General features: G+C 52.6%; 1 protein-coding gene across 1 annotated transcript in view; it reads left to right on the top strand.

Moving 5' to 3' along the window:
- The window catches only part of ZFHX3 (zinc finger homeobox 3), a 137,690-nt gene that overhangs the window by 67,369 nt on the left and 50,560 nt on the right, over positions 1-19,761 (top strand). The window contains 1 exon segment of the mRNA XM_040075073.2: positions 16,399-16,630. Within this exon segment, the coding sequence (XP_039931007.1) occupies positions 16,399-16,630 (232 nt within the window).

Here is a 19,761-nt window from a genome sequence, read left to right as displayed (position 1 = left end):
TAACAGAAAAACACCTTGTCAAGCTTTATCCTAATCTATATAAGCCGATTTTTTCCTGGCTTCTGTAGCAGCCGTGGGCAGAGCAGCAGCAGGAGTGGTTCTTGGCTCTCCCAATTCACCCAGAGCTGTGGGTCAGCAGGGAGAGGGGCTCAGCACAGGCCAGGAGGGTCTTGCAAAGCTGTTCTCAACCTCAGGTATCATCTGAAAACAAGGTGTCGCCATGCTGATGGAGTGTCGGTGTGCATCTGACACTTTCCCGTGCATGATGCCACTTCTGCCTGTGTTTGTGGTTCATTCTTTCATCCTGGTAATTTTGGAAAGTGTGGATGAGTATTTAAATTTCCAAGCCATGTCAGGTGATGCTCGTTGTTGGGTTGTTGAGGGACAGGACAGAGTGGCTCTGACCACAGCTTTGGTGCAGGGCAGCTGGCAGGCTCTGGCAGAGCTTGCCTTGGTGGCATAAGGTGTCAGTGACGCACTGTCCCTCCCATGCAGGTGTGGGGGTCGCTGCTCTGCAGAGGAGAGCCTGGAGGGAGAGATGCTGGTCCAGGTCCAGAAGAATGGCGTTGTCTTCTGGGTGATCAGCCTCTGTGAGCAGAGGGTTAGGCATCCACTTACTCTCCTGCCTGCAGCTTTAGCTCTGCCATGGGAAGCTCCAGTCAGGAGATCTGAGAAGATGCTTGTGCAGAACAGGGAATGGGCCTGTTTGTTGTGGCCTTATCCAGCTGGTTCTTACCCCAGTATGGCTGCCAGGATCTTATCACAGCATGTCTGTCAGGGTCTTTTCCCCACATCCTGCAGACACCCAACAGATGCAGTTGCTGGTAGGTCTGGAACAAGTCAGGGTTTGGGGATGCTGGAGCAAGGAGGTAGAGGAGCTGAGAGACCGTTCGGTGTGAGGCTGAAGCAGGCAAGTGGTGCTGCGGTGCAGGGCTGAAAGTCTGTGCTAAAGAGCTGTGCTGGAGTAGTTCCCCCTGAGGATCCCCTGCTCCCGATGGGCAGTCGTGTTTCTCTTTGCAGAGGTTAAGGAAACTTCCCAGTCAGCCTGTTCCAGAGACTTGTGAGCGGTCTCTCCCGAGGCCAGAGACTCTCGCTGCTGGGACCGAAGCCCCTCCAGTGGTGGCTCCAGTGACCTGATGGGTCCCGCACACCCTCCACTCACCAGTCAGAGCAGGTTTCCCATGGCACAGTCTCAGACATCTCACTCCATAAAGCCATTTATTCCTGGTGTAGTAACAGAGGAACAGTTGGAGCTGGTGCCTCTGAGGAGGGACCCCCAACAAAAGAGCACCTGGGCTTTTATATACTCATGGTCTACCCACGCACAAGTCCCCAGGTCTTCAGCTCCTGCCCCAGGCTGCCTGTCCATCCACCTTGCTGGTGTTACTGGACTCCCATCTCCTTTGTTATCTAAGAGGCTGGCAATTCCCAGTTCCTCCTGCATCTCCCAGTGTCCATTCACCTGGCTGGTGTCACCCACATTCGTGGCCTTTGTTATCCCAAAGGTTGGCAGCTCATGGCCTCTTGTCCTGGGCTGGAACCCAGAGCTCGATTGGCATTTCAGTCTGTGTTTTGAGTCCAGCTGCCTGGACCAAAAGGATTCCTCAACACAGGAATATGCCTCGAAGGCCTCAGAATGCTCTTAGTTCCTTTCCTAGTTGGGCAGGGTCAGGTTTTCAGTGCCTTGGGTACCAGCCCTGGCCAAGCACCAGTTCTGCAGCTGTAGGCTCACTGGCGACGACCTCGTTAAATAATGGATGGGCATTCATTAGCATCCATCTCTGGCAGGGGCAGGTTTGAGGGCCAGGAATGGGCCCACAAGGTGCTTTCCCCAACCTGTTCTATGTGACCTGGCGTGGACTGCTGGTTTCTGTTTGGCTGTGCCAGTGCACAGGGCTGCAGGAAGCTGTGTCGTCCTTCTCCAGCTTTAACTGAACCATTCCTAAAGAAACTGGTGTAACAAAGTCCCCAGAATTGCTATGGAAGCAGCATGGGAGGTTCTGTGTTTGCTGTCTCATAGGGAATTCATTAAATTTCAATAAATAATGTATGCATGATACATAACTTAATACCGTAATGGGCTTTTTCCCCTTCTTGCCAGTCGTAAAAGTCCTGCTCCTATGCAGTGACGTGGGCAATAAGTTCTGCAAGTCAAATTAGGCAATAAGTTGCACTTGTGCAACAGGTTTTCTGGAAGTTGAGCCTTGGGGTACGGTTGGACGGGCTCTGGTAAGGCTGGCTGCAGCTGTTGGGAGATCCTTGGCTCCAGGTAGCTTTGGCAGAGAGCAGGGCTGTACTGTGCGCCTACATGCAGCCCAGGGCTGTGGGGCAGAGCCCAGCACGCCGTCCCCCCCACAGCATCCCCCTTGTTCTGCTTTAAAGCAGGGAGCTGCCTGCATCTGGCCATCAGAGCAGTGCAGCTATTCCCGGGTTTCCTCTTTGTCCTAGAGATTACCCCGGGATTTTTCTGTTCTGCTGAGCTGGCCCTGGCTCGGGTAGAAGCGCAGTGGCCACTGTGTCCCCCAGCTGTTTGAGCCTGCTGTGACCCCCCCCGTGTCAGCTCTGGGCTCACAGGCCAGGGAGGTGGGGAGCTGGTTGCAGGAGACAGAGATGTTCTGATTTAATTGGGAAGGATATAAATGCCTGGCTTGTATCCCTGCTTTCATCTCTGAGCAGACCTGCAGAATGTGCTCAGGCTGATGGACATTCCTGTTTGGGTTCCACCACACAGGTGTAGCATTTGGGGTTCTGTGACCGAGTTACTGCCCCTCAGCTGCCCCGTGGCCTCGGGGCTGTCTCCTGCCCCTCATCGGGCAGTACAGCCCCATCTCACCCACTCTGCTCCTCCGTGTGCTCAGGGAAGGATGGATACAAAGAGAATCACCTGGGGAAGTTTCAGGCAGCAGTAACAAAGCCTGTCTCCGCAGAGGGGAGGCTAATTACACAGCTAATTAATCCAACAGATGTCACTTTAAATGCCTGTTTCTTTGTGATTCTGTTGCACACATCATGCTGGTTAAACAGACTTCATGGACCCCGTTCAAAATGCCTGCGCAGGCTGCTGGGAGCTGCCGGGGAGACCCCAGGGTGTCCTGTTCCACAGGGAGGAGCAAGTCCCAGGCAGCCTGCTCTGGGCTGTGTATGGGGGAAATGCCGTGTAATAGCTCTGTTGAGTTAAAAACTGGAATAGCGGCTGTGAGGATTGAAGGAGTTGTTTACATTCTTGCTGCGAGTACAGGGCTGAGGCACAGGGGACCTCCTCCCACCACAGGGCTGGGGTTGAGGCAGAGGGGACCCCATCCTGCCTCATCGGCTCTGTTTGGCTTCAGGAAAAGAGAGTTTGGAAACCTGAGCTGCTCTAGTGAGGTCAGCAGTTCAGACCCGAGGCGGTGGAGGACACAACGTGCTGTCTGTCTGTCTGAGGTGAATGTGGTCTGTCTGGTTCCTTCAGCATCGGGAGGGCTCCCTGCTCTGCCTCCTCAGGGAGGAGGCAAAATGAACATTTCTTCAACATTTTAGGTGAATCTTTGCTCGTGAAGGCACAGCCGTGACGTGATGGCCCTGCAGAGGAAGGGAGCAGTTCCATGTCCTTGTGTGACTAGAGGAGTCAGAGGGTTCCCTGCGTCTCACTGAGCAGATTCCTTCTGGACACAGTGGACTCATGCAGCCCTTGGCTGCGGCGTGGGTCTGGGGCCCCCAGCTGTGTGCTTAGGGGGAGCTGCTGGAATGGAAATGGAACCCCAGCTCTCTGGAAATGCCCCATGAGAGAGTGCTGGAGGCAGTGGTTGAGCTGCCTGGTACAGCTGCAGGGGAAGAGCATCTTCCTGGGGTCTCAACATCCTCGATGAGTCGCAGTTGGCGGCTTGATTCAGTGTAATGGATGTGTGCTCATTTCCCACAGCTGATGAGGATTATATCAGCTTGGTTTAACAGTCTCATTTGCTGCTCCCAGTGCACACTTGTTTTAATGCGTTTCAGTTAATGAGGTAGAAGAGAGAATGAGGTGTTACTGTTTATGTACAGACAGTGAGGCTGTGCTGAGGGCTCTGGAGCCCGGCAGTCCCTGCCCAGTGCTCTCCAAGGGACAGCATTAGCTGGCATTTATAGAAAATTTATTGGCTGCGGTTTATCCAGGTAAAATTTCTCCCAGTGGTGCAGGTTTCCCTCTGCTGCCTACCTTATGCTTTATTGCAGGCTACAAGACACAGGAGCAGCAGCCTGTCCGTGGGCAGGGGATGTCAGCGGGCTGAGGGCGCCGGTGTGGAGTATCACAAAACAACACAACATATTTGATGTGGGCAAAGCTGCTGCCGTCTGCCCGGGGTAGAAAGTTCAAGTGTGCCCCGAGGGGGTTTGCAGCTGGGACACTCCATGCTTTCGTTGTTCCACTGCTGTGGTATTTTCGGGTCCCTGCGGGGTCAGGGCCATGCAGTGCCAGGCACTGGGTGAGCCAGTGCCCTCGGAGCGCTTACCTGCTGCGTCCCCTCCAGAGGAGGTGTGCTGTGCCCAGGTGTGGAAATGGACACCGGTGCCCTGACCAGAGGGACTCTGCCTTCCTGAAAATCTGGTTGTCCTTGTGGTGACGGTGAATATTTGCCATGGTGTGGGCTGGGGCTGTGCTCCTCAGAGTGGCATCCCGTGTCCCCAGCCCCTGCTGGGTGCCAGCGAAGGCTTGAAGCCGCTGCCTCGGTGCTGGCCGAGGGCCAGGCTGGCACCAGGGCTGACAGCAGCCAGAGGCCGTGCGTGCGGTGCTGCTTTGAAGGTGAAGCTGCTGTTGGTTTTAGCGGGAATTAAACAATTACCGCGTCTTAGTTCTCCCCACCTCCGGTGGATTGACTCTATAAATTGTCAGCCTGTTGACATTTTAATGTGAATTATGTCATATGGTATCCCCTTTGATTTCAACATGCCTTAGTTTGTAAATACACGAGCCTCTCAAAGGGCTGTGGTTAGCGCGCACGTGGGAGGCCTCGGGGGTTTTGGTGGGGAAGGAGAGCAGCGCTCGTCTGGCGGCAGCTCTGGTGCCTGGCACGGCACCCGCAGCCACGGCTGCCATGGAGCCCGCGGCTCACACGGCCCCGGGGACCCGCCGCCTTCCCTGGCTCCCTCCGGGTGTGCCTGCTTCCCTGCTCTCCGCGGGGGAGAGCTGCCCGCATCTCGGCGTGGGGCTTCTCCGCTGCCCGTCACTGCTCAGCTTCTCTGGCCAGCTGCAGGAGCCGCGTCTGTCCCCTTGTCTGGCTCCTGCTGGGTCTGCTCACATCCCTGTCCCCATCCAGCCCCCGGTCTGTGCTGCAGAGAAACTCCTGATTCAGCAGGTCCTGGCCATTTGGATCAGCCTTCCTTTATGTTCTTGGCAAACTGGACCCGAGAGGTGTTGCAGTCTTCACAGGTGCGCTAGAAGAAGGAGGGTGAGCAGAAGAGCAAGGAGCTCTCCTGAGGTGACCCCTCCTTCCTTCAGGTGAGACTCCCCTCCTTCCTCTCCAGCACAACGCCAGAGGGTGTCCCAGTTTGAGAATTCTGATTTTCTTCACTCTGCCCACAACGTTTGTGGAGCTTTCTGTACCACATTTGTGGAACTGTTCTGTCCCTCTGGGGTTACGTGCAGGTGTGCCACGTTGGGGCCACAGCTGTACTCCTGGGGTGCCTGCAGGGTGCACGTGCTGTGGTACCCGCTGCTGAGCCCGAACACACCCATGGGAGCAGGCACAGGAGAAGGACAGTGCCTGGCTTTGGCTTTTGACCGCTGGCAGCAGTGCTGGAAAGGGACCAGATGCTGGAAGTCCCACAGAGAGGGGACCTGCTCTCCCGGTGCAGGTTCTCAGGCATGCTGTGACCATAGGTGGGAGAGGTTTAAAGGCTTCAGAGTCCTGCAGGTGTTTTCGTGTCACGGGGTCTGTGTTACAGACACCTCTGGCTGCCTGTGAGTGTTTCTCATGGTCCCACAAAGCAGGAACTTTGTTTTAATCATTTTCACACCTCCTTGGCTCTGACTTACTTGGATTTTCCAGTGTGTGCACTGTGGTGCCTAACTAGGCCTATCAAAGTGTCTGACTCTGGGCTGGACAGGGGGATTATCCAGACATGAAACCTGCAGACTGACCTCCTGGTAGCATACGGTAACCCCACCCCGAGCAGGAATTTTTGCAGACAGATTAATCCCGTGTGGTCACAGAAATGAGAATTTTGGGGCAGTTGGAGTAACTGGAGTTACACTTGCAATTGCATAAACAGGTTTAGAAATATGTTATTTCCTCTTACTTTTCTGCTGTGAGTGGATGCTGCTCCCAAAAAAAGGTTTTGTTGCTTCTGTTTTATTTTTAATTGCAGTGGTCAGTACACCCTCCTAATGCTGATCAGTGCTGCCTCCATAGAGTTTGTCATTTACCCTGTGTGTGTCTCTGCAGACTGCCTCCTGGGATTGCAGAGCCAGAATGGCTAAAACCAGTAAATAGTGGGCCTGGATTTTCCCAGGGGTCTCTGTACCTGTGAAGGCAAATGCCAGTGGATGCAGATACACAGGAACAAAGAGAGCACCAAAGAGCAGAGACATTCATCATCTCACGTTTGCTCTGTTTGCATCAGTGTGCTTCTGCACTCTCCGTGTTCTCCGTTGCTGTAGTCTGTCTTGGAGGGAATAGCTGCAACTAATGCTCAGAGCCATTCTATTCTCTTGCGGATCCCTCTGCAGAATTATACTACAGTGGAATTAGATTTTAAATACACACAGGAAATACAGAGCAGCAATCCCAACTGTTCATAGGCTGCAAACTGCTTGGAGGCTGTGTACGGAATCCACGAGGCAGACAGTTGTGCTGCTGTGGATTGCTGTGGGTCACTGATGTGTCCTTCCTGCTGGAAACCAGGTGGGCTGAGAACCAGTACATGCCCAAGGACTAGAGAGGTCTCCCAGTTAAATTTGGAGGAGGCTATGTTTGGAAGGCTTCTCCTCCCCAAGAGCTCGGTGCCTTTCTTTACAGAGTAGTTGCTCAGGAGCGTGGGGCAAGGAGAAATCACATGAATTTCTGCGCACAGTTCTTAGGACACATTAGTGTCCACTGGGTTCATGGAGCCCTCACAACCTTCTAGAACACTGAAAGTAGCAGGTTGCCTTAATTCAGCCCTTTGTGTGCAGACATTATTTTGGTTTTTAATTATAAGTAGTTCCATACATATTTTTCCAGCAGGATCCTTGCCTCATTCTGTGAGTAATTATTCCATTTCTTTTTATCTTCCTCTTTCATTACATTGCCCCAGGCTTTGTCTAATACAATCCAAAGCTTTCACTGAATGAAGAATTATTTATTTTCTCATGGGCATTTCCTTGGTGCTCTGTGTTCTGTTTGCGTTTCACAGACACTTAAAGAACGTACCTTGGCAGCGCGGTCTGAGCTCAGCCGGTGCTCATGTCCCCGTGTTCAGGGCAGGCTGATGTGCCTCAGAGGTCACGCTCTGGTGCCCAGCCCAGTGCCCAGACTCTGGAGAAGGGCTGCTCCACTGCCAGGGGGCTTCCCTGGCTCTGCTGGTTTTCAGCTCACCTTCAAGACTCAAAGGGTATTATGTATTTCCTCTCTCTGCTTCCATTCTGTCATACTAGTCCATCACACCCTCCTTTAGTTTTCCTTTCTCCCTTACCACCTCATCTTGAAAAATCCTTACTGTGGACTGTGGGCAGAGGATGAGCTGGGTCTTCTGTTTTTCTGTGGATGTCTGTTGGCTTCTGTGTGGGGAGATTGTGTCCTCCATGTCTTTGATACTGATACTCTGCGATTTAAGGAGAGGATTGGAAAATTGTCTTATGCATTGTTGTTACTGGTTTTGGTTATCTGCTGGGAGTTGAGGTGGTACAGTGCTGTAAGAAGCTATAAAGAAGCAATATGAAAACAAGGAAAGCTTCAGTCCATCACTACTTCCCTGGAGATGGATGAAACAATAAATCCCGGGCAAGGGGAGCTAATCTGGGTCCGTGGTGTTTTATTAAATTGCGTGAGCTCGAGCTGGGTTCCTGTGGCTGCTTCAGTGTCCCACCTGGTTTCATGGTTTTATGACCGTCCCTGGCTGCACGTGGGGGTCCCCTCTGTGCCCCCTGTCCTGACCTCACCTCGCTGCTGGGGTTCTGCACGGCAGTCCCTGGGGCACCTGGAGCCGAGGCAGGGCGGAAAGGGACTGGCACACCTGGGTGCCCCTTGACCTGGGCATGCGGGGCAGAGCACAGGGCTCAGACAGCCCTCAAGCCTTTCCTTCAGACACGGCTGGTTCTTTTCCAAAAGACTTAACCGGGGGCGGGAAAATTCATTTTCATTTGAATCCTTAAAGCAGGCTGCACACATAGAGAGGGGTTTGGGTGGCTAAGTGGGAGCTGCATTATCAACACGAGACCCAGGAGTGTGTGGCATCAGAGCTGCCTCGGAGAGCCCTGCGTAACACAGGGATCATTCCCGCGGCTGCCAGAGGAAACAAAACATCACCGCTGTGGAGAGTCCTAGCCTGGCTCTGTGTTACAGAAAGCCCTCTTCAATCACTCAGCAGCTACACAATTACAATATGGACAACAGATTTCGATCCTGCTGTCTTTCCAGGTTCCCCCCAGACCTTTTGATTACATAATTTACTTTTTATCCAGTGTTTTTCCATATTCCCAGTCTGCTCTAGTTCACCTGAATGTTTACAGCTTAGCAACTCACACTGAACTGATTATTTTCAAGTAAATGTGCGAAATATGCTATAAAGGTCTGGGCAGGGGCGTTGTGAGGCCTGCTTATGGTTACTGTCTTCAGTTGTTTTTTCCCCATTTGTTTTCCTAACCCTGGAAAAGATGAGGCTCCATGAATTCCTCAGCTCCTGCCTATCCCAGCACTGAGAAAGGAGTGGGCTGGAAGCCCGAGCTTTTTCCTTGGTGCTGTTGTTGCATTCTGGCACCTCTTTTTTTTCTTTTTTAATCACTCCATCCTGTTGCTGTCCATACAGTGTTTTGCAGGCAAAAGTGCAGCTTTTCCACCGTGTTTCTCCAGGGATGACAGCATCAGTGGAAATATGAAGTGACAAAACTGTATGCTTTCCTGAGGATCAGACTGTCCCTAGTGCAGGCTTTGGTTTAGCTGCAAGGGGAGTTCAGCCATTCCCAAGCTCTGTGCTGCTCCACAAGAGCTGCTGGGCGAGGCTGGCTCTGGGTGGCATCCCTCACGTCCTGACTGGTCGTAGGAGAGGTCGCTTAGTGTGAGGTTTGTTGGTTCCCGTTGGTCAGAGGTGCACGGGTGGGCAGCAGAGGTGCCCTTGCAGGGCTGTCGTGGGTCCTGTGGTGGAGCCACAGCCGGGCAGGAGCGTGCAGGGTTGAGGGCAGCACTTTACAGGCCAGCTGATAGGAAATGTACTCTCATGGTGCTTTGGTTTTAGCACTATAATTAGCAGGATCGATACTCACGCTCCTGTGTGCATCTCCGTGCACAGCAGCGCTTGCGCCTGCGTCTCCCGGGGGAGATTTTGGGGATCTGGAAGATTCTCTGCAGTTGAAGTTGCAGTTGCCCAAGCGTGGATTTCCTGTGCTGGCAGGACTTTGCAGCGCCGCGTGGGAGAAGAGAAGGCTGCATGCTGTAGAGGAGTGCCCGAGTACGGTCAGACCTGTCACTTTGCCCCTCTCGGGGCTGCCCGGCAAGCGTACGGTGACACAGGTGTGCAAGGCATACCTGTGCTACTGGAGTTAGCTCCTACCGCTGAGAACAGCACCTCTGGCTGCCCCCTCACCTCCCTTGGCATCTCCTCCCTCCCTCGAGATGTCTGGAGCCAGCATCCCACTCTGTTTCCCCTGCGCTGGGAGGGGTTGGCCAGCATTACTGGGCCAGTGCTGGCTCCCCCATGGACTTTGTCCTTCCTCAGGACATGGGAAGGAAGCCTTCCACGGGAGGAGTCTTAGTGAAGCTCTTGCTGTCAGCCGTCCCCATACAGGTTTGCATCTTTGGGACTCTCTTCCAAGGAAGGATTAATTAACACCTGCAGGTCTGTTGCACACTTAAAAAGGTGTGAGGGATGTGGTTACAAGTTCAACCTTTCTTGGCTCTTGCTTTCTGTTAACCTGTGTTGTTCAGTGTCCACGGACCCCATGGGACTGTGGGCGTGCAGGGACGCTGCTCGTCACGGGCAGCATAAACAATGTCCTTGTTAGGAGCTGCTCCGAGACCCTGTGAAGAAGTTGGCTGCTGGAGCCAAGCAGTAGCTGGGACTGTGCCTCCCCCTGGGCTTTAGCCCCTCCTCATTAAGCAGGTCCGGGCTATTGATTGGGAGCTTGTGTTTGGAAGAGTCTTACTTACTCTATGCATTATCTTGACAGATTGATCAGACCTGATTGAGAACCTCTTAAAGGAACGAACAGCTGTAATGGGAAAGTTGGACTCTGTCATCCGTTAGGATGATTCTGGGAGCGAGAAGAACGAGGCTGACATCTTGGAGCAATTGTATTTACAATTAACATGGCTGAAAACGATTGCCTCTATTGATCCCCCCTTCCTGCAATTACAGCCCCATTGTTTACATTCCAGCACTTCAGTTATAAAAAGGAAATTCAATAATTATTGCATTATTTAAAGTTAAAGTGCCACAGAGTTTGCTGGCTATGCTTGCTGGTTGATTTAACGTTCAGTAAAATCCATGCTGAGCTCTCCATCCTTAGGCTGAGCAATATTTGGCTTTTAATGAGACTTCGAGGGCTGGTGGAGCAAACCCCATTTGCTGGGTTGCTTTGGGGTTTGTGGGGGAACCCAAAACCTTGCAGCATGGCTAGCACCGGCCGCGTGGCTAACAAGGAGAGCATCTGTTGGGTTCGCTTATTGCCAGGCAGGGCTGGAGGGCTCAGAAAATACTGATGGGGTGGGGTATAGGGATGGGCTGTTAATGGGGGCAGTTGTGGCTGTTCTTCAGGCCTTTCCATGTGATTTGGGGACTTGGATTGGTACCTTAGCCTCTGTGGCAGGAGGGAGTGCTGCATTTTCAGCCTCTGGATAAGAGAGATCAGGATCAGAGAGCAGTTACCACAAGCTGAGCTGCAGAAACTCAGGGGCAGTTGAGCCTGAACCCCACCACTGGCACTGCACCACAGAGGGGTGATGCACGGAGGCAGGAGGCTGGAGGAGGGAAGGGTTTGTAACACTGCTCCTTTGGAAGCAGTAAACAATTCAGGATGTTGGTTGGATATGAAAGAGCAGAAGTTCAGCTTTTGAACCTGCCGAGTGCAGAATCAATTTTCCCCACTTCCAGGAGGAAGGGGGAGCAGTGCTGGCACTCCAGCTCTCCCCAGTGTGCAGCCGGCGTGTCCCACTGCGCGCTGCGGCCGCCCGCCGCTCCCCGGCTCCAGGAAATTCCAGCTGGGGCTGCAGGTGTGAAAGGAGAGCAAGATGGATTGGCCAGCCCTGACTTTTATGGAGTACTTGGAACAGACCGGGATCAGACAGCTGCATCCACATGACTTTCATTAAAAATTCAGATTCTTCTCTTGCAGGGCTGTGTGATTTATCTCGTGCAGCACATCAGAGGCACACGGGGCCCAAGAGATGCTCACAAGGCCTCTGAGGTCTGCAGCGGGGTCGGGTCCCTTTCTGTGGCGACCCATAGCCCCCCTCCAGCTCCGCTGTAAGGGTCACCTCCTCTCCCTCCCCTGGGGCGTACAGTCCTCACTGGCACCTGAAGTGTTTCCTGCCAAGCCTGTGACTAATTACCCCTGTCTGACCTCACCCCGAGGAAGAGTCAGTCCCTGGTATTCTCCTGCACTGCAGATCTGCCGGCAGGGCTGGTTCCAGTAGCTCCTGAGCTTGGGTCAGCCTCTCTCAGTAAATGCTGAGGCACCCCCTGATTCCGTGTGCTGGTTCTGATCCCCGGGGCTGCTCAGACATTAGTGCTTGTAGGGGAAAGCCAGCACAGTGCCTCCTCTGTGATGCTGCTTCTTTCCGTGGCTTTTGTGACCTTCCAGCAGATTTTTGGCTCCTTCTTCCCCAGCTGCATCTGTGAATTCTTTGAAATCACTGCCAGCTTTACCCATCCTAACGGAGCTGAGTGCTGAGTTCAGTGGTAGGAAAAGTGTTACATGTGGAGAAAATCTCTGCCAAAGATGTTGAAGTCTGACAACTTCTTTTTCAAGAAGCTCTGGGTAGTGGAGTGGCCTTTGTTTCCCTGGCAGTGTATCCTGTGATGTGAGAGTGCTCAGAAGCGATGTGCAGGAGGTTTCTGCAGACGGTTTGTCAGTGACCCACGCAGCACCTGGCCGTATGGAATGGTCAGAGCGGTGAGGAAGAGGATGTTTGTGCAAGCAGGAGGGCGGGGAGCTCGCTGGGGCCGTGCCCGACAGGCTTTGCGCAGCCCTGGAGCGCTGTCAGCTGAGGATCTGCAGGGCTGCAGCCGGCGGCCCTGTCGCAGCTCACAGCCAGAGGGAGGAACATCGTTGCTTTTGTTCGTGCCGGTGTGCTGCTGTGTAGCCTTTATGAGCTTATTCTCCCACTTGGGGGTCTGGCCCCCAATCCTGTTACCTCATCTGCTTCTGCTGCCCAGGGAGACCCAGGCGTGCGCGGGGGGTCTCGTGGGGCAGCTGGGGACCACCACCTTGCCTGTCCTTGGGGCAGTGACAGAGTTTCTGCTGCTGGTTGTCCTGTCAAAGTCTGCAGAAGAAAGGGCCATCCTCGAGTCCGGAGAGAGTTTTCTCCCATGTTGTGCTGCTTTTGCAGCATGGACACCTCCTGGGGGTGGTGATGGCTGTTCCCCCTCACAGTGCAAACCAAGGACTTGAGAGGTTCCCAGTGCTGTGAGCGTGGGCCTGTCCTGAGCTGCATTCAGAGCCCTCCAAAGGGTAAACTTGGGGCCAGTTAAGACTCTGTAGGAACTGAGCCTTTTTCTGTTGCATAATAAAAATCCAGAGCATGAGGTAGTTCAAAGTGTTGTTGCATCTCCCCGGTGGATTGAGGTTACAGGTCAGATGTCCCCCAGAAGAGCAGCTGTTTAACATTGGAGAGCCCCCTGGTGCCCCTGGCAGTGCTTCAGGGGGGGTTCTCTCCTGTCATCATCGGAATCAGGCTCATTGCACCATGGCTGAATAAACTCTGTGCAGAAGAGATTTTGAGCAGATAGTGGTTTAATGTCTTTTAAAATTTAAAAGATTTATTTAAATGTAAAAGATGAGGAAAAGCTTAGAAATCAGATGGTGAACCTGAACTGCAGGAACAGCTACAGAGGTGTTCAGGAGAGTTCGTTACTTGTGTAAGAGCAGGAACTCCAAGTCTCAGTCCTGGGTGCTAGAGTCTTAGCTCCAAGGGACATTGTGTGGTATGTGGCATGTGCTGAGAGGGGCTGTCTGCAGTTGGGCAGGGTGATCCAGCGTCACGTTCAATTCCATGATTATTGTAGAGTACTGTGGGCGAGGCAGCATAGCGTAGGGAAAGGAGAGCTGGTAAAATAAACAAGAGTTTGGGGTATGTGAAGGATGGAGGGAAACAAGAACTGTCTGTGGCGTCATTCCTTACTTTGTTTAAAAATCAGATTTCCATAGTCGTACCCTGTGCGCATTTACTGCTTGGCAGATGGAGGTAGTTCTGGGGCAGCGACGGCTGGGCAGTCGGTCTGGCAGCGTGGTGGGACCAGCCCGGTGACCCCGGCCACACCGCGGGGCCAGGGCAGGGCTGGGGGACGCTGGTGGGGCAGAGCTGGGGCAGAGTAGGGGGACGAGGCCCCTGGGCAGGACCCTCCTGTGCTGGGCGCTGTGAGGACACAGCTCCCTGCCCGCCGACAGGCTGCGTGTGGGAAGAGGTGCTGGGAGCCTGCGGTGTGGAGCCGCAGTGGGTTACGTACAGGAACGCCCGTGTCCCCCGGGCAGCTGCGCTCGTGAGCCGTATGGTTTCCATCAGAGCGTTCCTCTCTCTGTTTCTGATTTAAAGTGTAGCTTTGACTCACCCTGATCAATATTTTGCATGCCATGCGTGAAGAACCAGATGTTGGAAGTTTCCTATTGTGGAGAGGGAGGGGGCAAACACCCCCTCAGACTCACAGAAATCGATGTTTTCTGACAGAAGTTGGTTGGTTTTCCTTGGAACAATATATTCTTTTGATTTTCAAGTTGATTTGTCTTCTAACAAGGTTCTGGTTTAGTATTTTGAATTTGTTTCCTGTGATACAGATAAATTCTCACAAGGGGGAAGTTTAACAGTGTGATGGGCAATAACTACACGTACTTGGACAACATTTCATTGCCTCCAGCAGCTCACAGCTTGGACTGGCTCGGGCCTCGTGTCTTCTTTCTCTGGGCTGCTCGTTTCCTCCGCTGGAGGATGGGGTGAATCAGGTGCACATGATGCTATACCCGGGCTGGGCACGGTGGCACCCTCAGCCTGTGACTCCTCCAGCACGACAGGCAGGTGAGAGGAAGCAAAAGAAGAGTACAAAATAAGACACATTTATTAAACTGTTTAAAACAAATGTTTTCCTAAAACCCCCTTTTAAATGAGAGCAGCGCAGACTGTTCCTCTGGTTCCACAGAGGCCATGTCCTTAATATTTCCTTGACCCCGTGACCGGATTTTTCTCTAATTGCTCTCTGGGGGTTTTCTCCGGCTGCGCGCAGAAGCTGCGGCTGAGCCCGTGGGCGCTCGGCAGCTCAGCGCGGGGTTTTGGGACGGGGCCTCCGCCACGCGCCTGGCGGGGACGGGGCTGCTGTGGCTCCTGGAGCCAGAGCCCGGCCTGCAGCACGACGGGAGCAGGGGGGGTTGTGGCAGGGGTCAGGGCAGAGCCAGGCTGGCCCGTCTGAGATGGGCACGCCGCTCCCGTGACGGGCTCGCTGACCTTTCATGCCTTAAGCCATTTGTCTTTTTCTGGCTCAGGAAGAGGGTAACGCATGCAAACAATAGAAATGAGATGAGGAAGAAGTTCTTATAAGGGAAAACAGCAAAAAATCTTTTGAGGGCACCAGTGGGATTAGTGCCCCCGTGGATTCTTCAAATATTACAGTGAATTTAATTAAATACATCGTGATCCCAAAAGAGGCTAGTCTAATTAGCCAGATCTAGAATACATTTATTCTCTTTCCTCGCTCTTCCAATCAGAAGCCTCAGCATCAGCTCATATCCTATTTTTAATCATTCCTAGACTCAGAGGGCTCTCCTTCCTCCGTGTGAGCAAGGCACACAGCGCTGGGTAATATGTGTCTTTAATCTTATCTCAGCTGTAACTGAGATAATAAGCATCAGAATTTTTTACCAGAAGGTCCTGGCTGCACATAGGCAATATTTTTGATTGACAAACCTCAAGATCATGTCCAAATCACTGTGCTTGTGCCTTGGGCCAAGTGTGTGGTGAGGAGAGAGTTGCATGAGATGACACAAAGACTCAAGGAGGTCTTGGGGTTGGGTGGGAGGAGCTGGCAGGGAGTACTGCACAGCTGAACTGCTTGGTGTGGGGTGGAAACACCAGAGGCCTTCACTGAGGGATCTTATGTTGTTTCACCTTGGTATTCATTTTTTCTCAGCCAGTGGCACACCTGTCCTGTGGAATTGGGAAGGGTCCCTTGGCCTCCTGCTGCCCAAGGGGCAGGGGCAGCAGCTGTGCCGTGGCAGCCAGCGTGGCTGTGCAGGGTAAATTCTTCCCTCTGCTTCTAAGAAATAATTTCTGTGTCTGTGGGATCCGTGACAGGAAATGGCTGCTTGCTCCCCAAAGGCACGGGGAAGTGTCTCTGTACTGGGGGTTGATACATATTGCCAAATAATTGTGGTCTGATAATCCAGAATTAGCTGTATTGGCTGTGACCACACAGCTCGGGAGGGGACAGGGCTTTTGCAGGTGCTGGCCTCTCACGGTGGTGCCAGTGGCACGCTCAGCCGAGGTCTCTGTCACAGCCATCTTACAGGCCAGGCTGCTGCTTCCTTCCCAATCCAAGAGAGTAAAACCTGGATGCCAGGGAAGGGAGAGCTGGATGATGGACAGGATGGCTCTGCACTCTGCTTCCATGCTCTGTGTCCAGGACCTCTCTATCTAATGGGTTTGTTGTGTCCTAGGGTTGCTTTGGTTTTACTCTTCCTAGTTTTCCATGAGAATTTACCAAATTTAGTTTCGTTATGCAGTTGGATCCCCTCCCAGGACAAGCTTTGAGTGTGTAGGAATGAGCCCTGAGTGGATCGTGAGCAGGTGTCACTGCTGGGTCTGGTGCTTTCCCTCGCTGATGCTGTCTGTGTCCACGGGTGCCTTGTGCCCGTTTCGATGTGTTTTGGTTTTCATGCTCTTCAGCAGGGAGCGTGTGATACGGTGGGAACACCAGGCGTTGCCTCACTGGATCCGTGTCAAAATGTGGTTCTTAACTAATTCCCAGGTGGCTTTTGGCAATTAACCCAGGAGACTGGGAGTGATAAAGGACGTTGACATCCCTTTGCTTTGTTCTCCACAGCATCTGCAGCACCATGAGAGTGGAGTCGAGGGTGAAAGCTGCTACTACCACTGTGTGCTCTGTAACTACTCTACCAAGGCCAAGCTGAACCTCATCCAGCACGTGCGCTCCATGAAACACCAGCGCAGTGAAAGCCTCCGGAAGCTACAGCGCCTCCAGAAAGGTCTTCCTGAGGAGGAGGAGGACCTGGGACAGATCTTCACCATACGCAAGTGTCCAGCTGCCGAGGCCGGTGAGTGCCGCTGCCTTGGCGTGGGCAAGGGCGGGCGGGCAGCGTCAGAGCCGCTGTGCTGTTGGGTCACAACCTCGGTGGCGTTCCTGTTTCTCTTCCCTGCTGTGGGCTGACACGGTGTATCAGGAATGCAGTACGGGAATCCCAACTGCCTGAGGTGGGGTTTGGGGTGTTGAAGTGTGCCTGTTGGTTCAGGTTGGTGTCTTAAACCCTGGAATATTGTATGAGCACCTAAAGACACTATCACAACATCAGCTCAACAAACCGATGCGCCAGTAGATGTTTTGCAGTGCGTCCAGTGATGCCCTGAGCACCAGCATAAGCTGTGCCAGCTTGGCACTGATTGCTGGTACTTCAGCCACTCTGGATTGGGAGGAGGAGCTGGGCAGAAGGGGTGGGCAGGACATGCGAGTTTTCCATGTCTGTTTTCCATGTCTCCTCTTGATAAGGTAAATAAAGTGAGGGGCTTGTATGAGAGATTTGCTCACACAGATCATAGGAAAGGGATTGGAGTTGTGAATCCAGCAGAAGTTAGTGTGCCTAAAAGGAGCAGTTAGGCTGGATGGAGCAGAGATGGTGCTTTGTTTAGTCACATAAAGGGTTGAGACCTTTGAACGTTCTGAAAAACCCAGGTCTCCTGAAGCCCCCTTTGGAGGGAGGAGGAGAGGAATCATCCTGGGTCACCTGGTTTGTGTGCTGTCAAGGCACAATGGTGCTGGAGATGGGGTGTGCCAGCAAAAGCCTTCACAATCCTCATAGCTTCAAGCAGGAGTTTTCTCTATGATTGCTGTGAAAATGGGTAAATCCTACAAATAGCCATTCTGGGGAACTGGCATTCTGCAGTGAATACACATGGAGAGGAGGAAAGTGATCTTGGCTGAAAGGGCTGAGAAGGGACAGCAGCAGCAGCAGCTGAGAGAGAATATGTGGGGTTTTCAGAAATGTCCCTTGAATTCACATCTGGGTCCCATTGCTTTTATGCCTGTGAGTAATGAGGTTCTGCAATAAACCCAAAACACCCACGAGTGAGACAGGAGATTTTTCATTAAGAGTTAAATTCAGTCTTGTGGAAAAAAGTGCCCAATCTGTGACCTTGGTGGCCCCGCGGAGTCGAGAGCATGGAACAGGCTTCCCAAAGGTCACGGTGACAGCGAGAGCGCGGTGGCAGCCACACCACCGCAGGGGACAGCCGCTCCGGCAGCCCCTGTGCCGCGCTGCCGTGCTCGGCCGTAGGAAAACATTCCAAACCCAAAAGGGTTTATTGGGCAAGGCTGTGGGTCGTGAGCTGCTTAAATGCAAAATGAGCAGAGAGGGGAAACCATCCGTGCCCTTTGTGACAGACAGAACAACCTTGAAAACATTGTTTACTCTAGAATTTTCTGTTTGCCTTGTCTTTTACTGTACAAACCTTATCTTTCCCATCCGGCTGCCCAGATTAGGACATGGCAGGTACTGGGAGGGCAGGAGCTGATGTCTGGGAGGGAAAACGGTTTGGTGACCATTTTAAAAAATGTAATATTTTTGAAGCAAAAGTCCCGACAAGTCACTGAGTGGAAAGCTAGATTTACAAATATTTTAATTTCCTTCAAGCTTGTTGGTTCACCAGCAAAAACTGACAGCAAACAAGACACAATTTCTTGATCATATTTTATTTCAAAGCCTATGAATACAAGCAAGAATAAGGCTGCAGAAGGCAAAGGAGGTATCTTGGGTCAGTTTTGCAAGTCACTTTAAGCTGAGATAGTAATTTCAAACACTCCTTGAGCCCACTGTTGGGCTGGTGGAAGCGGGACACCTCACTGGCGTGCTGGGCCAGGCACCCCTGCGGGGATGGGAGTCAGGTTTGGATGAGAAGGTGCTGTAACCCCAAGGGGGAGAAGGGGTGCTCCCCTCTCCCACTCATTCTGATCCCGCTACATCCCCCCAGTGTGGGGACGCTCAGCTGTGGGGCACAGGGACGGGGGGAGTCTGTGCCCTGTGTCTCCTCCTGCTCTCTAACGGGGTTTTCCTGAGTCCCCATCAAGGTTTTTATTGTTGTTTTCTGACCACTGGGTGGACTTTTCCCTGCTGCCTTTTGATAAGGCATCCCTGTGGTGTTAGGTATCAGGCTCAGACACCTTGACAGACGCTTGTCCGTGACACTCTCAGTCTGTGACACGTCTCTGCCGGGGCACAAAGGGGCAGTGACTTTTTTGCTGCTTTGCTGCAGTCCAGGTGCAGTGGTCTGTTCTGTCCTGTGGCCTCGTGTGACGCGGTGGAGTCGCCCTGTTCCCCTCCTGCCCCATCCCACGGCTGTGCACAGAGCACAGGTGCTGGGGTGGATGCTGCGTGTACCTACTCTGTGTGTACCTACTCTGTGTGTACCTACTCGCTGCTGTGTGCAAGCATGTAGGAGAACGCAGTGCTGTCTGGAGACGGTGAGTAGATATTTGCTTGTGTAGATGCATCTCAATCTGTTGGAAGAGAGCTCTGATCACACCTTAATTAGTCCTCTAACAATCTGCAAAGGTCAGTGCCAATTGCCTGTTCATTTACATTTGTAATTGTGATGGTTCTTGATTGCACATTAGTTGCAACTCACTCCCTCCCACCCTGCAGAAGCACAGGCAGCCTGAGCAGCTGCTCCAGAGACACGGGGACCTTTGTCCCTGCCTGTGCCAGCCCCTCAGCTCTCCCCAAAACTGGCTGTCATTTGGGGAACAGCTTTAGAATCTGCCCTCCACTTCCAGTAAAGGGATGATGAAGTTGTTGGCAGGGAAATTATATGGACATCAGGCAGGAAACCCAATCCTCCTTGAACTGGATAATTAAGACAATTGAACTTTTCTGCTTGCTTTGAGAAGTGTGCTCAGTACGCAGGAGATGGGGGGTGGCTGGAAGTTCAGCTGGTTTGTTGATCAGAGAGAAACACAGCTTCAGGGAAGGGGGTATTGTCCTCTCAGGGTATTTTTGGACATCTCTTGCTGTGGTATCTGGGCTGCCGCCACTGCAGATGGCAGCCCCATGCTGCAGCAGCATCTGTGTAATGTTACCTATAAGCTAATTGATTTTTAATGATGGAGGTTTAGAGAAGAAAATGTGAAGAAAGAGTGACCATAATAAAAACCAAAATGTTCTCAGGATGTTGGGTG

This window comes from Hirundo rustica, chromosome 11, assembly GCF_015227805.2.
Source record: "Hirundo rustica isolate bHirRus1 chromosome 11, bHirRus1.pri.v3, whole genome shotgun sequence".
NCBI classification, from domain to species: domain Eukaryota; kingdom Metazoa; phylum Chordata; class Aves; order Passeriformes; family Hirundinidae; genus Hirundo; species Hirundo rustica.
Note: the sequence above shows the minus strand (reverse complement) of the source record. Positions and strands in the feature narration are given on the sequence as shown.